The sequence below is a fragment of the Polyodon spathula genome, chromosome 1 (assembly GCF_017654505.1).
Source record: "Polyodon spathula isolate WHYD16114869_AA chromosome 1, ASM1765450v1, whole genome shotgun sequence".
NCBI classification, from domain to species: Eukaryota; Metazoa; Chordata; class Actinopteri; order Acipenseriformes; family Polyodontidae; genus Polyodon; species Polyodon spathula.
In genome coordinates this window covers 39,860,410-39,876,931 of record NC_054534.1, presented here as the reverse complement: position 1 = coordinate 39,876,931, position 16,522 = coordinate 39,860,410, and the positions used below count along the sequence as shown (strand labels likewise).

Genomic DNA, 16,522 nt, shown 5'->3' with positions numbered 1-16,522 from the left:
TTATCTGAGCAGAAAATCCTTGTGCTTCATTAAACATATTCCTAGCATCCTTACTCATTTATGACCTATTCACAGCTGCATTATTTAATCGTTATCAATTACTTGGATTACAAAAAGATTTTCACATCTCATCCATTGGGGGTAGAGACAACACCAATTGATTAAGAACATATAGTTCAACATTTATTTATATATTATATATATCTATATATATATATTATATATAATATATATATATATATATATATATATATATAATTGTAGCTGTCTCACAGAGTGTAATCACTACCACTATATATCAATCTAAAAACCCTAAGAAAGATTACCAGCAGCGACTAGCATCTTTCAAAACCTCACGTCCTGGCTTTATCTACTGAAAATAATAATACTGTAAAAACATATACACATACTTTACATTGAAATGTAATACTGAGCAAATATAAATATTCTGTATAAAGTTAACAATCACAATACATAAGCAGTAGATATCACCAGACCAGTAGACCATTTGACCCCTCTGTATGAAATTACTGAACTGTACTGATGTATGACACATTGGCACAGTGCTTCAAAACCATGCAATTCCTTTAATATATCACACAGTTAACCAGCTACAGGTAAGTGTTCTTAAACAGCACATCTGTTGTTGTATCAATTGGAAACCAATCCATATACTGTGCTTGCAAACAGCTGTTTAGATCAATGTGCGCTTGCATTTATTATCTATGAATAGAGAACACAGATCCATGGTTTAGGTCTTCTATAGATTTATTCTATTCACAGTTTTATTGCATGGTTATTAAAGTATTGTTTTTATATAGCTCATTAACTGAGGATTGCATTACCCTCATTGCTGTAAGTGTGTATACATATTGCTGTTTAACAGTAATTCATTTCAAACCGCACTTGTCAAATCCTGATCACATTAATAAAGCAAATGATTTAATTTACAATATTTACAAGTCTGCTTATTTTACTACTATAAATACCAGTTCTATTGTTATTAGCTTCTAGTTATGTGTTTGATCATAGTGTAGCGTGCACAGGGGTAGGCAGCAGGGGGGTGGTAGGTGACGTAATCACACACAAAGACATAAGCCCGATATACACTCCTTGCAAAGGAATTGGTTCTTTTGGACAGCGATATCGACGCTATGCTTTAGTGCGAGAGGTCCCGGGTTGGCTCCCGCTCTCCTCCTGTGTTTGGATTGCCTCACCCTGTGTGATGCGCCTGCCTGCCGGAACCGAGATTGCTACAATATTAAGGGTTTGGAAATTAAATCAGTTTTAACTAACAAACGTCTATAAACAGTACTTTAAATAATTTTTTAAGAATATTTTTACAACACAACCGAGTACAAAACAAGGGTTATCAGTGTTTCCCGTCATGTATTAGTTTTGGTTCTAAATATTTTGAACATTTATATATATCAAATGTAACCACCCAACTATACTTAACAAAGAGTGGCACCTATAAATAAGTACCTTTTCATGTTTATCCATCAGTGATTCCTTCGATATGAACACATATTGCCTACCAAGGAGTGATAATATATTATTTAGACTTCGAAGGGGCTAAATCGATCAGAAAAAACTTAGCTTTACATTAATGTCTGAAATGAGTTACAACATAATGAACCAAATCAATGCTCTACTCCTTGAGCTTAGCTGTAGCTCTTATGCAATTTCAATATACATTTAGTCAGTGGAGGAGGTAATCTTTAGATCAATTTTTTTTTTTTTTTGCTAAATTTAGAAAACCTCCATCAGGCCTTGTGTTTATGTTCCAGATGAAACAAGGTGCATTTCAGTGTTCACAACAGCTCCCCCTGTGGTGCCAACTCTCTGTTTGAAGACAAAAGGAAATGCCTTTTTAAAAGACTTTCTGAAGTTGGCCCCCATGAAAGCATACACGATGGGGTTGACAGATGAGTTGGAGTAGGACATGCAGTGGGCCCAAATTTTGATCTTGTACGTCTCATAATTCTTCTGAAAGTTGGAGTCAAAAGCCTGAAAGAGGATGAAGAACTGAATGGGACCCCAGCAGATTGTAAAGAGTAGGACAATCACCACCACCATCTTGGAAATCTTGGTGCGTATAGCCTCAGATCTTTCTGCTAAAAGCTGGACCTGCAAGATATTAGACATAGGCATGATATAGATATTGTCTTTGGTGTAATTTACATCTCTTAAATAAACTGAAATGAACAGATAAAGGTACCATATATAAATTATAACATATGACAATTTTACATAAGGTTAGCACAATCCTCAGATGAGATGTTAACAAAGAACCATTTTGTTGCTTGACACTTTCTCTGCCAGTGATTGTTTTGCTAGTTTAGCATTTACTGACAGAGAAAGCATGTTTCCATGGAACCTGTAAAATATCAATAGTATTTAAACATCAAGGTTTCACTTATTGTATTAATACACTTGTATATCAGTGTGACATTGTTTTTTCTTGTTAGTTGCTGATGTGAATTCGAAGAAATAGGGGTGGAACTGTATATATCAGGATGGATAAGCATGAAATAAATACATTCATGATCTTTACTATGACAACAATGTCCATCAGCACATGGTTGCCTAGCCTTTCTTTATAGTTAACCATGATTGTTTTTTTAATTTCTACACACACCAGGAACACCTGACTATGGCTTATGTTCAAGAGAAAAATCCACGATAATATCCTCACAAAATAGGATTCCTAAAATTGGCACACACTCCAGGGCCTAAGCTCAAGGTAATAAATGCATAGATCACTCAAGAAGCACAGCATCATGTGCTAATCCACTTCATATTCTTGTTGCCTAGATAACCCATGCAGGAGTTCTATTGTTGTCTCATATGATCTTGGGGGGGTACTTGAGCTTGTTTTCTTAAGAAGAGGCTTAATTAGAGTATACTGAATCTAAAAAACTTTCACTGACCTTGACCTGTCAGGACATGAATGCATCCTCTGAGCCTGTCTTCAGAAACTCTAAGCAAAACACCTTGGGGTAGATATACACAGTGACCCTCAGCTCTCACATGGACAACCTGACCCTAGAACTGACCCCAGTGTATCCAAATGTTAAAATTAAACATTGGCAGTCCGTGTTCTGAGGATCTACAGACAAAGCACACTTCCACAGGCATTTATCAGCTTTCAAATATTTACTATATTTAAAGACTAGAATACATGTCCATTATCATAAACCAACTGGAATGGCATTACTTTTGATTTCTAATTGGATTTTAGCATTGAAAATATTTCAAATAAACCTGCATCCTAAAGGCTCACCAAACCTGGTAATGGAATCAAAAGCACAAAAGAAGGCTCAGAAATGTCAGTCAAGTAAAGCACATTTTCATCAACATAAAAAGAGAGATACATAATGGGATTTTGCCTGAACGTAACGCACCAATATTGACAAAGAGCTGAAGGAAAATATTAAATACCGTAGGTGAGACAGTGCAGCTTTACCAGTCCTGGCAGCGGAAAGGCTGCTGGGGTTAGTGGTCTCCAGACCCCCCCCCCCTTGGTGGGGCCTTTCTTCGGACTCCTGTCGCTCCCTTTTGTGGAAAACACCCGAAACCGGTTCATGAAGGACATCACTTTAGTGGTCTCCCCCCCCCCCCCCCCCCCCCCCTTCTTCGTAGCCTGCAGCTCCCTTTTGTGGGGCTTTGGCCACAGTACTTCCTGCAGTGAAAATGCTGCCATGAGAGGAGGTCTCCTTACCTCCCCCACGATCTCTGGCAGCGAAACTGCTGCTGGGGTTGGTGTTCTCTGGACCTCCTCCCCCTCTTCACAACCAGCGGCTCCCTAGATGACAGCGAAAAGGCTGTCAGCTTACCGACTGGAAGCAAAACCATTAATGGCTTCGGGCTGGCTCCTCCAGCCCCAGCACATCCCCAGAGCTGGCGACGACCTTTGGTGAAGCAGTTCTGGTGACCCCAGGTGAAGCAGAGCAGACAACCCCCGGCGATGGCAGCAGTGGATTCTCGGGAGGTGACGCTGAGCAGCAGGCAACCCCAGGCAATGCTGAGCAGCAGACAACCCGAGGCAATGCGGAGCAGCAGGGAATCCCAGGCGATGCGGAGCAGCAGGCAACCCCAATTGAAGTGAGGCCGGCATCCTCGGGTGGTGATGTGAAGGCATCCCCGGGCAGTGACTTGAAGGCATCCATGGGTGGTGACGTGAAGGCATCCCTGGGCGATGGCATACTCAGCTGCAGCACCTCTCCCTCGGGTGGTGGAGGTAGCTCCAGCTCCTCTGGTAGTGCCATGGTGGTGGAAGCAGAACCAGCAGGTATTCACCCTCTGTTGGTGGAGATGGAGGAGGCAGAGGTAGCACCTGCTGCTCTGCTCCTGCCGGTGGAAGCGGTGGAGGTGGGAGCAGCATGTGGTCTCCTGGCGACAAAGGTGGGAGCAGCATGTGGTCTCCTGGCAACGAAGGTGGGAGCAGCGTCTGGTCTCCTGGCGATGAAGGTGGAAGCAGTATGTAGTCTCCTGGCGATGAAGGTGGGAGCAGCAGGTAGTCTCCCCCTCTTGCTGGGGACTGGTGTGGCTCTCCCTCACTTGCAGGGGACTGGTGAGGCTCTCCTTCACTTGCAGGGGACTGGTGCGGACCTCTCCCTTTGGCTCTGGAGGCGAAACCATCAGGCATTCTTCCTCTGCTGGCGGAGATGGGGACAGCAGGCATTCTTCCTCTGCTGGTGGAGAGGGGGGTAACAGGCATTCTTCCTCTGCTGGTGGAGATGGGGGTAGCAGGCATTCTCCCTCTGCTGGTGGAGGTGGGAAGGCATCCCTGGACAATCCATCATTAGTCAATGGGTGCTCCCTCAATCAGACTTCGGACAGGTCCGTGACCTCTCTGGAGACCCTGCTACCTGAGCTGCAGTTTCCTTTATCGCTGCCTCCAGGTAGCAGAGGACCAACTCCTCACCTTCTTCCAGGGTTTTGTGTGTGTGGTTATAGGCATGGAATGGGCCTCCAGCCCTGCATTCTCCTAGATCCACTCTCACAGCCTGATGGCGTCTTCAGCCATTTTTTTTTTTTTCTGAACAAAAACACTTTTAAAAAATAAATACAAAAAAAAAACACTTTCCCTAGTCTGATGCATGGACGCGTTTATCCCATGTAGGACACCATATGTCACAAGGCTGGCTGAGTGGTGATATCAGGAACAATGTAGACAGGTTGGGTGAAGTGATGAAGGCGTTTGCTTGAACCGATTTATTGTAAAATAAAAAGGTTGTACAAAACAGAAAAAAACACAGACTGTATAGAACAAAACGGCACATTCGCCAAAGTAAATAGACAATAAACAGACAGACAAATGAGTAGACGAACACACAAACAAGTACTGCTTTGGTGCTTCCAGCGCGCAATAGCAGTTGTTATTTTATACTTATTATTTCTCCTCTGTCACCTGTTCTCCACTCTCGAACACACAACCTCGAGTGAGTGTTTTGTACCTCCATATATACAATTGTACTGGGATTCAATTACCAATTAATTATTCACTTGAATCCCAGCACTTGAACTGGGGCAATTAGGACGTGCACTCGAGTTGGCTTGACTATGGAAATGAGGAATAAGTGTGTGAGTAATCTCACTGAAAGTTGAAACAAAAGCTCTGCCTCATGCTCACATAACATCTTTTTTCTTTACACATTTCACTGCACCCCCCTGATGTTACAACATTTCATCTGGGCTAACACAGTTTCACTGTATGTGTCACTTCTTTGCTCAGCAATAGAGAAACCCTTATAACAGTCTACTACAGTTTATCATTGTGATAGGATAGTAAATCAGACTAAAATGGCAAACCAATTATGAGAATAGTAAAGCACGATAAAAAAAAAAAAAAAAAAAAACATGGCTGGCCCTGATTAAGCACACATGAAATGATACGATAATGTATTGTTCTATTTTTATCATTCACAAATCTTACCTGGTAGTTGTTATCGGATGGTTCAACTACTGGTCTGCTCATTCTTTTCAGCATGAATGCATAGCAAACACAAATTGTAACAAGTGGCAGAAGATACACGATCAAAAAGGTGTAGAGAATGAATGTCTTCTGGTGGTACACTGAAGGGAACGCCTCAATGCAGTACGTCTGAGGTCCATACCAGTATCCTGTGTCTAGCGTCTGATACGCAGCAACAGGAACGGATAGAACAAAGGAACCTGAAATACAACATTAAAACTTGGATGACTGTTTCTTTTGTTTTCTGCATCTTTGTCCTTATGACTATCTGGAAGGGAAATTAGGCTGTCATATACTGTTAAGTTTATAGTTCATTATTTGTTTTGGTTCAGGCATCAAAGAGACCCCTGCAGCAACAGTCTCACTGTAGTCTCCAGGGCAGAGGAATGGTAGCTCTTTAGGGATTTGTTTTAAGTTTAGTTTTATATATATATATATATATATATATATATATATATATATATATATATATATATATATATATATATATACCTTACTACAATATTACATGTATATCTAGTACATATAGATCTTTTCTATACTTATTACACGGTGTGTACCTGTGCCACAGTTACATTACCTTATATATATATATATATATATATATATATATATATATATATATATATATATATAGATAGATAGATAGATAGATAGATAGATAGATAGATAGATAGATAGATAGATAGATAGATAGATAGATATAGATAGATAGATATATATATATATAAGATAAGCACCAACTAAGACATAGCTTCTTCTATTGTAAACTAATATGATCCATCTGCATTTCTTTCCATCTAATAATGTAGATATCCTACTTGGTGTTGATGGCTGAAGTGTAATGCTGGCTCCAGGGATCAGTCTATTTTGCATCAGCACACACAACAGCTGCAATGCTGGCTCCAGGGATCAACCACTGTGTGGTCTCCCTAGTGCATCAGCAAGGCAACCATCTGGACTGAGCTCAGTAGGGTACTTCTCTGGAGTCTTAAAGTGGGCACCTTCCATCCTTGGTGTTTCGTTGACAAGCCCACGACACCTTAAGAGAGCTCGACAGTGATTCTGGCATCTCAGCTAAGCCCAGCTTATTTACCTTCCTTTACATCAAAGTTGATTTCTTTATACGATGCTTGAGGTCCCCAGCCAGAATCTTTTTGTCCCAACCAGAGCCAGTTGCTGCTCCTCTCTACTGTTTCAGATAAGTTCTTCAGTATGCATCAGAACTCTTGGCCATTGAATCTGATGTCTCTGAGAAACTAGGTTGTGGAGTGTGCCACAAATCCTCGACAACCCACCTCCACTGGGTAAACCTGGAACTCTTCATCTTCTCTGTTCTGCTTCAGCAGCTAGTTGAGCATACTGAAGTTTCTTCTTTTCATATACCTCATCCACCGCATCCTCTCATGGCACTGTTAACTCTACCAGGTAAGCAAGGCATGCTGATCCAGACCACAAGACAATATCAGGTCGAAGATTAGTGGTGGCTATCTCAGGTGGGAAAACAAGCCGTTGTCCAACATCTGACCGCATTATCCAGTCTCTAGCAGCTTCCAGTTTTCCTAGTTGTATTTTGGTTTTAATACCTTTTCTTGGTGGTTGCTCCCATGGATGTAGGAAATGTTGTTCTTCTTGTGTCATATGTTGGTCATGCTGCGCTTGTCTTCCAATGCTAACCAAACATCGCAGCACCTGGTCATGATGCTAAGTAAACCATTCTTGGCTAACACCCACCTTACATCCTGTCAAAATGTGTCTTAATGTAGCTGGCAATGAACACAAAGAACACCACAGATCCTCTCCTACCCATAGATTAAGGTTCTGTGGTGATGGGAGAACATCATATGAGGCCTGACAAGAAAACTGATCCTGCTCTATTCCATTGTTCATAGATCTCAACAGGTAATCTTGCATCATTCCACACTTTTCCATCTCATCCATCATCCCTGCTTGGCATGGGAAATTGCCTTTAGGCACCTCATCTTCTCCTGCTCACTTCTCCCACACAAACTGTGTCCTTTAGGTCCCCATCATGCCATCTCCCAAGACTTTTCACAGGCTTCTCAGACACTGTTGGTATTGCCTCAACGTTAATGTAGAACCTCTTATCCACTACTTTTCCTTTAATTATAGAGTTGCAACTTGACTCAGTGGGATTGAGTTGCATTTGTGCTCATTCAATGTTATTAATTAGTTTGCCCAATAACCGATTAGTGCAGGCTATTGTTGTAGTCATCATTGTCATGTCATCTATGTGTGGTCTAATTGGTGGCTGTCGCATTCCAGAAGCCAAGCATTTTCCTCCTACTACCCATTTTCACACCCTAATAATTACTTCCATTGCTACTGTAAAAGCCAGTGAAGAAATGGGAAACCTGGAATTCTGTACTAAAGCGTCAATGAAGATGTTCTTCAATAGGTAAGCTGACAATCCCTGAGCAACAATACTGAAGAAAATCATGCCTTCCACATTTAACAGAGAAATAGGGCGAAACTGACCGATACTCATAGAATTTTTTTCTTTTGGTACAAAGACCCCATCTGCTCAGCACCATGCTCTTGGTACAACCTGTTTTTCTCATGCTACTTTCATCAATTTTTATTCATAGAACACCATTGGCACTCTTGTACACTCTGCACAGAAATCCATTAGACCTGGGAGATGATGACGCCCTTGTTTTTTTCACAGCTTGCTCTACTTCTTTCCACTTAGGTGCGCAGTCTTCCATTTGGTATTCTGGTGGATTGATAGGTGGGATGTCTGAAGGAATTGACATAGGCTCCTGCCTTTTTTAATATGTGTGCATTTCCTCGAGATATCTCTCCGGCTCAAACTTAGTTGCTTTTAGTGTACCATTTTTCTCCCTCATGAATAACTTCTTTGCAAATTTGAATGGGTCTTTATAAAAGTGAGTTCTCACATGCTCCTTCTTTTTGCAGCCTTGTCATTTTGGTCTAGCCACAGACACAAACCTGGAGCTCCATGTCTTTGCTAACTGAAGATCTTGAGTTGTTAACTGTGTTGTCAAACCTTGAGTCATCATCCGCCCCCACCCTCGCAGACTCTAGAGGTATTTTTCTCTTTAATTTCTTAGAAGCCTTAGGCAGTTCAATTTTATTTCCTTATGTTTTTCTTTTTTTGGTAAAACACTAAATACAGAGATGTGGAGAGGAGGGATAATCAGTATATATTTTGATATGTGTTTCATTCTTTAAAATGCATGGCTTTCATACAGACTCCAGAAGTTATCTAGATAGAACCTTTCTCTATGGTAGAATCTGCAGGTATGCAGGAGTTAACGACGTCAATTGAACCTATATTTTAACATGTTAATATATATTGTATATCTAAACACATTTAAACCTGAGGTGTTATGGATCACTGTGCCATTCACAATTTATGTATTTATACTGTTTAATGCCGTCTCAGAGGAAGTATTGACCTGTCGCTGGTTCCTCTGTGTATGCACTGCAGAAGCAGCTGGGATGCATAATGGGGTTGCCAGGCAACCAATTGAACAGGGAGGCTTGGGTCAGGGCTTGGCTGATCGGGAGTCCCTGATTGGCTAGAGGCCGTACCACGGGGAGCTACAGCCATTTCAAAAAGCAGCTGTGCCTCAGACCTTGGCTGCTGCTAGGCCACTGACCCACAGATGTGTGCTGCACTTATGCTTTCATGTTTCACCGAGGATGAGTGTCCATTCCAGGGGGAAAAAAAGACTATTATGGAACCCTTCATCTACTAGACGTATTCCCTGAAGGAGCCAAAGTCGCATGGCAGATAACAGGACTCTGGAAGCAGTTGAGATAGTTTAGTTTAGGGATGTTTATTCCATACCACTATAGTGAGGCTTTCGTAATTTACAGTCAGCACTCACATATTCGACCCTAGAAAATTGTGACTTCAGTGATGGTTAAACAAGTGTGATCCATATCTCATTGTTTAATTTTGGTCCGTTCTGCCCTTGTCCGTTTTTTTAGGGAGCACAAAAAAGATACAATCTCAAAAATATAGAGCTGAAAGGACTGTGTTTTAGAATAAGTAGGCTTCTATTTAAGAGTATTTCAACAGTATTTTAATTCAGAACCATATGATTCTGAAAATATCACTTGCCAAAAGAGGCGACACATGGACTGTAATACAATACATACTTTTAAATCCAACATGTATTGTAGCAGTATGTAAAATTCCCCATTAACGACCCAACAGAAAAATGCAATCAAAATGTTAACCAGCACAGAATTGCATAAAATGTAAAAGGCAATGCAATTTAGCAAAAGATTTAAAAAAACAACAGTTTCCACAATTAAAACAATGTCCAAAGTCAGTATTCAAAATTGCAGAATATAGTGCTCGATATGACCCTGAGGCAGTGTGCCCCGCCCCTGTGCAGATTTTTGTGTTATATGTTGTATGTATGTTGTATGGTGTTAATGTTGGAGTATTGTAGTTGGTACACGGGATATAATATGGGTTACGAGCATGGTTGTTTAACGTGCAGGTAAAATGTAATAATATGTGAGCATGGGGAATTGCACTAAATAAATTCACGTGCAGTTGTACAATCTGTAACAGATAAATTGTAACATTAAAGAGATAGCCGTTGTATCAGAAAACTGGTGACAGTGTTGGAAATTGCGTGTGACGGGTAAGTGCGTTAATTTGTTACATATATATATATATAATGGTGTCACGGATGGCTTGTAGTGGTGTGTGTGGGTGATGACGTCAGGTTCAGTAAGCAGCAGTAAAACACAAATGATACGGGGTAAAACTGTGGCTCTATGGCTGCGCTCAGTGCATTTATTAAGCAAACAAATAAAACATTTAAACAAAAACACGGCACTTGAGGCCAAAATAAATAGACAAACAAAATGGACTAACACTAAACAAACAGTGGACGAAGAGACAAACAAACAAGCATCATGCTTCCAGCACGAAATAGCAACTATTATTAATGCTTTTAATTTATTTTACTCTCCTTCTCTCTCCCGTTCTCTACTCACTGAGCACCCAACCTCGAGTGAATGCTTCGTGCCTCTATATATACAGCTGTGCTGGGATTTAATTACTAATTAATCATTCACTTGAATCCCAGCACGTGAATGAAATTGTGCAATCCCCCGTGCTCACATCCTATTACATACTTTATCTGCACGTGAAGTGCAATCCCTGTGCCTAAAACTATATATTTTAAATCACTCCTGCTGCACAGACCCATTTATATCCCGTGCACAAATACCTATACACCAACATTAACACACCACACGCAACATGTAACACAAAATACACACCGGGGCGGGGCACACTACCACAGATGTGTATTGATTTGTTTCTTAATAATACAACAACGGTATCTGAGTACTGATTGTAATAAGTTCTGACCTGTATCGTATCTGAGTGTCGTATATCCGAAAGTTGACTGTAGTAGGTTCCTGGAGCAAGACCTCTCTTTTAGTGGGAAAGTTCGCCATCTGTGGGCAAACTTATGTGTTTTTTTGTTTTGTTTGTTTATTAAATCCGACAGTAGGGCTACCATTGTTGGTACCCTAGTGTCTGCACTTGTATGTTTATTAAATCTGCGTGCCTGTGTGGCGTGTCAAACACTAATGCATGTTGAGAGGTATTGAGGCCATAGGAGTACTTTAAACTGCTGAGTTTTAAAGTCACCAGGGTGTGATGGCTGAAACAAAAATACAAAGTGAATATAATCAAGATGATAAATACTTTAGTTAAGGTAACTATGATATTTCATACTCATACCAAGTTTCTCTTTAAGCAATGAAAATCTAGTATCATATTATGACTGCAGCTATAGTACAAACACATCCTGAATAAGTTATACTGGCTTACTACAATATACAGTAACTGCAGATTGAAGGGGTTTGTTTTACTTTTAAATCATGTCATTTATAAGAAAAAACTATATATATATAAATATAATTAAGCTCTAGCAGTCTTCCAGCATAAGGAGTGTTTTTTTAAGCTATAAAGAAGACCCAACACTTAAATAAATCATGCATATAAAATTATAATAAATAATATATGTATTTTTATTTTATTTTATTTAATATTCTGCTCAACTTATGGTACTCGAACCCAAACATATTTTTGATCTTAGGTATAACAATAGACAGATACCTATCCAGATGCCAACACTGACTGCCATAGCCACCCTGGGAGTACGATGCCGCAATGACTGTAGTGGGTAGACTGTGGCGTAGCAGCGGTCCACACTCATGGCTGTAAGGGTGATGCAGGTTGCTTGTGCTGTTACCTGCAGAGTTAGAAGAGGACATGTAGCACAAAATGGTAAATGCTTGCACTTATGATTACCAATTACTTGTATAAAAAAGAATATCTGTCTATAATGATCAATTTTAAATTATAAGAGTTATACAGTACTGTGCAAAAGTTTTAGGCAGGTGTGAAAAAATGCTGTAAAGTAAGAATGCTTTCAAAAATAGACATGTTAATAGTTTGTGTTTATCAATTAACAAAATGCAAAGTGACTGAACAGAAAAAAAATCTACATCAAATCAATGTTTGGTGTGACCACCCTTTGCCTTCAAAACAGCATAAATTCTTCTAGGTACACTTGCACACAGTTTTTGAAGTAACTTGGCAGGTAGGTTGGCCCAAACATCTTGGAGAACTAACCACAGTTCTTCTGTGGATTTAGGCAACTTTAGTTGCTTCTCTCTCTCTTTATGTAATCCCAGACAGACTCAATGATGTTGAGATCAGGGCTCTGTGGGGGCCATACCATCACTTCTTTGTTCTTCTTTACGCTGAAGATAGTTCTTAATGACTTTCGCTGTATGTTTGGGTCGTTGTCATGCTGCAGAATAAATTTGGGGCCAATCAGATGCCTCCCTGATGGTATTGCATGATGGATAAGTATCTGCCTGTACTTCTCAGCATTGAGGAGACCATTAATTCTGACCAAATCCCCAACTCCATTTGCAGAAATGCAGCCCCAAACATGCAAGGAACCTCCACCATGCTTCACTGTTGCCTGCAGACACTAATTTGTGTACCACTCTCCAGCCCTTCGGTGAACAAACTGCCTTCTGCTACAGCCAAATATTTCAAATTTTAACTCATCAGTCCAGAGCACCTGCTGCCATTTTTCTGCACCCCAGTTCCTGTGTTTTCGTGCATAGTTGAGTCGCTTGGCCGTTTCCACGTCGGAGGTATGGCTTTTTGGCCCCAAGTCTTCCATGAAGGCCACTTCTGACCATACTTCTCCGGACAGTAGATGGGTGTACCAGGGTCCCACTGTTTTCTGCCAATTCTGAGCTGATGGCATTGCTGGACATCTTCCGATTGTGAAGGGAAGTTAGCATGATCTGCTGCAGTAAGTTTCCTTGGCCGACCACTGCGTCCATGGTCCTCAACGTTGCCTGTTTCTTTGTGCTTCTTCAAAAGAGCTTGGACAGCACATCTGGGAACCCCTGTCTGCCTTGAAATTTATGCCTGGGAGAGATCTTGCTGATGCAATATAACTACCTTGTGTATTGTTGCTGGGCTCAGTCTTGCCATGATGTATGACTTTTGACAATAAACGGTCTTCAGCAACCTCACCTTGTTAGCTGAGTTTGGTTGTTCCTCACCCAGTTTTATTCATCCTACACAACTGTTTCTGTTTCAGTTAATGATTGTGCTTCAACCTACATATTGAATTGATGATCATTAGCACCTGTTTGGTATAATTGTTTAATCATACACCTGACTATATGCCTACAAAATCCCCGACTTTGTGCAAGTGTACCTAAAAGAATTGATGCTGTTTTGAAGGCAAAGGGTGGTCACACCAAATATGAATTTGATTTAGATTTTTCTTCTGTTCACTCACTTTGCATTTAGTTAATTGATAAATATAATCTATTAACATGTCTATTTTTGAAAGCATTCTTACTTTACAGCATTTTTTCACACCTGCCTAAAACTTTTGCACAGTATTGTATATTTCCAAAGCATTTATCCCAGCTAGTACACTGAATATTATAGAACTGTGGAGATATTTATGGAAGCTTTGGAATCAATACTTCCTTGAAATGTAAAATACCAAAGCAGTACATAAAAAGCTAAGGCAATATCTAAAATACATGTACCGTAATCCTAATTTCACTCTTCCCAAAAAAAAAATATGTTACCTGTATTACAGTATGAAACAACAACATTAGGCAATTATTAATAGTTATAAATATCAAGGGTAAAGGTCAGAATAAACCATTTGTAAGTGCTGTATCATAGTGCTGTTGTGGGTTGTTTATTGGAAGCTTCAGGACATCAGCATTCCGTTTTTTATTACAGAAAAATGTTTACAAAATAAAATTTAAAAAAGCTATATCTTAAATGTAAAAAGGAGACTGTAACTGCCTCTAAAGTCTACAGTACAATATCACAAAGTTAATTTATGGTGCCTGTTCCACAGTCAGCATACTGTACCGTGACTTTCAAGTGTCGGGTCATATTAACAAATCAGGCTTTCAATGTTCTTGCTTACATCAGTAATATTACATAAATTGGTTGCTTTGTTATTTATAAGTGTTAACACAATGCCAGCACAAGTTACAGCCTGTTAAGTCACAAACTTGTTGCAGGTAGTTGACGATTCTGCACATGAAGTCTCCAAAGACCCAGCTAGGCAGAGGGTACAGCGTGGCAGTGAAAGGCACACAGCAGACAAGGAAAAGTATGTCTGTGGTAGCTAAGTTTGCTGTTGAAATAACACAAAAAATATATATTTTATAGGAAAAAACATACATACATTAAATTACAAAGCAGAAAATTATTTAGCATTAATTTATAGTGTGGGTAAGACTGGTGGAAATCACTGGGTTGTTTTTAGGTCCCTTATAAAAGTTTATCATGGTAAATCCCCATAGTAAATGTGTTTTTTATTATTATTATTATTATTATTATTATTATTATTATTATTATTATTATTATTATTATTATTATTTCTTAGACGTCCTTACCCAGGGCATCTTACAGTTGTATACAAACAATACATATCAAGAATTACAGTACAATTAAGAGCAAGATACAAAATACAATGACTTCAGTCCTAATAAGAGCAAATACAAAACACAGTACGATTTAATATTGGGGCAGTTCAAGAGCAGATAACAGTGCTGATAGTTACATCAGTGTAGATAAGAAAGCAAGTGAAATAGAATCAGTAATTGGATCAGTAAAATAGGGAGCAGATAGTACAAGTTAAAATGCATTAAAGTCCGTTTAGATCAATTAAATCTGTTTAGATCAATTGAGTTTGATATAAACTAACTGTTATTGCAGAAACCAATGACAATCTAGAAGAATTTCATGAAAATAAAAACACATTTCATCATGTTTATGTAATTCAAGAGTTGAAGCTTTGTGTATATGACTTGTATATGTCAATGCTTACTCAGAAATATAAATCAGCATATTCCTTTGAAAAAAAGAAATGCCATAGCAACTAAAGTTCCAGTTGCAAAGTTCCAAATAAAACTGACACAGAAGAGATCAATTATTAGTTAGTAGCTCTCTACCATTATAATTATCAATGGAATTCACATCTGAAGCTAAAGCATAAACATAAGCATAAACAGAAACAAAATGATATGTTAGCAATGAAAACTGCACTATGAGTTTTTAACCTCAAATTAACTATTAAATGGTCTAGTTTTTTTGTGGTATTCTTTTTTCTTTTTTGCTGTAGTTTATACATTGTTAATCCATTACACCAAGTGGAACTATAATAAATGCTACGTGAAAAAAACAATCCATAGACCTGGATCTGTACCAGTTTTGGAATTAAATCTTGTTAGATCTTACCTATGTAAAAGTTAGTGACGGTCCTCATCTGTCTGTGTTTGGTAATCACATAAATAACCAAAGAGTTTCCCACCAGCCCCACCAACATGATGAGGGCAAAAAAGAGAGGAACCAGCCATGCATCTACCAGCAAAGGTGGGCTTTGATCCACCAGTTCGACAGCAGACCCATTACAACCTGAACTCTGATAGGATTGAGCTCCTGGTCCCTCCAAAGGAAGGCTTGAATCAATTCCACAAACAGGCAACCCAGTGTCATTTATGAATTTCATTTCAGTTTGACCTGTACCCATCAGAGGATCCATGATAAGTCACTGCTGGTAACTCTGACTGCAGCTTCATTCTGTGCACATCTTCTGTAATATGCTTCAGTACAGCCAATCAGCACTAGCCAGGTTTTACGTAGCACAAGCAGCTATTTAAACATGATGCTCACAATTCAGTAGTATCAAGGACACTCCTTAAGAACCACAGTTGTCATTGTTTTGTAAAAAAAGACTGATCTCAAGATAGTCCCTTCAAAATAAAATCAACATTTGCCACATGTGTAAATGATTAATGTAATAGCTCTGTCTTTTACCTGTTATTTCTAATACCAGACTCAATTCATCTCAGATCTTCAGAGGAGAGAAGCTTTCCATTGTTCATCAATGGAATCCCTACCCTCTGCAATCTCAGAAAGATCAGTGAATTACTTGTATATAGTGAAGC

At 39.4% G+C, this 16,522-nt stretch overlaps 1 protein-coding gene across 1 annotated transcript; it reads right to left on the bottom strand.

Moving 5' to 3' along the window:
* Positions 1–1,779: 1,779 nt before the first annotated feature.
* LOC121319709 (G-protein coupled receptor 54-like) lies at positions 1,780–16,116 on the bottom strand. The gene is made up of 5 exons (XM_041257459.1): positions 15,813–16,116; positions 14,582–14,706; positions 12,123–12,258; positions 5,942–6,180; positions 1,780–2,130 (listed from the first exon to the last, which is right to left on the bottom strand). The coding sequence occupies exons 1-5, from the start codon at positions 16,114–16,116 to the stop codon at positions 1,780–1,782; spliced, it is 1,155 nt and encodes a 384-aa protein (XP_041113393.1).
* Between the last annotated feature and the right edge of the window lie 406 nt (positions 16,117–16,522).

Excerpts from the sequence above, each read along its gene's own strand:
- LOC121319709 (XM_041257459.1), bottom strand. The coding sequence starts at position 16,116 with ATGGATCCTCTGATGGGTACAGGTCAAACTGAAATGAAATTCATAAAT. Across the intron at positions 12,259-14,581 it reads TCGTCAACTACCTGCAACAA|GTAACAGCACAAGCAACCTG; the intron begins GTTTGTGACTTA and ends CTAACTCTGCAG. Across the intron at positions 2,131-5,941 it reads CATCCGATAACAACTACCAG|GTCCAGCTTTTAGCAGAAAG; the intron begins GTAAGATTTGTG and ends AATATCTTGCAG.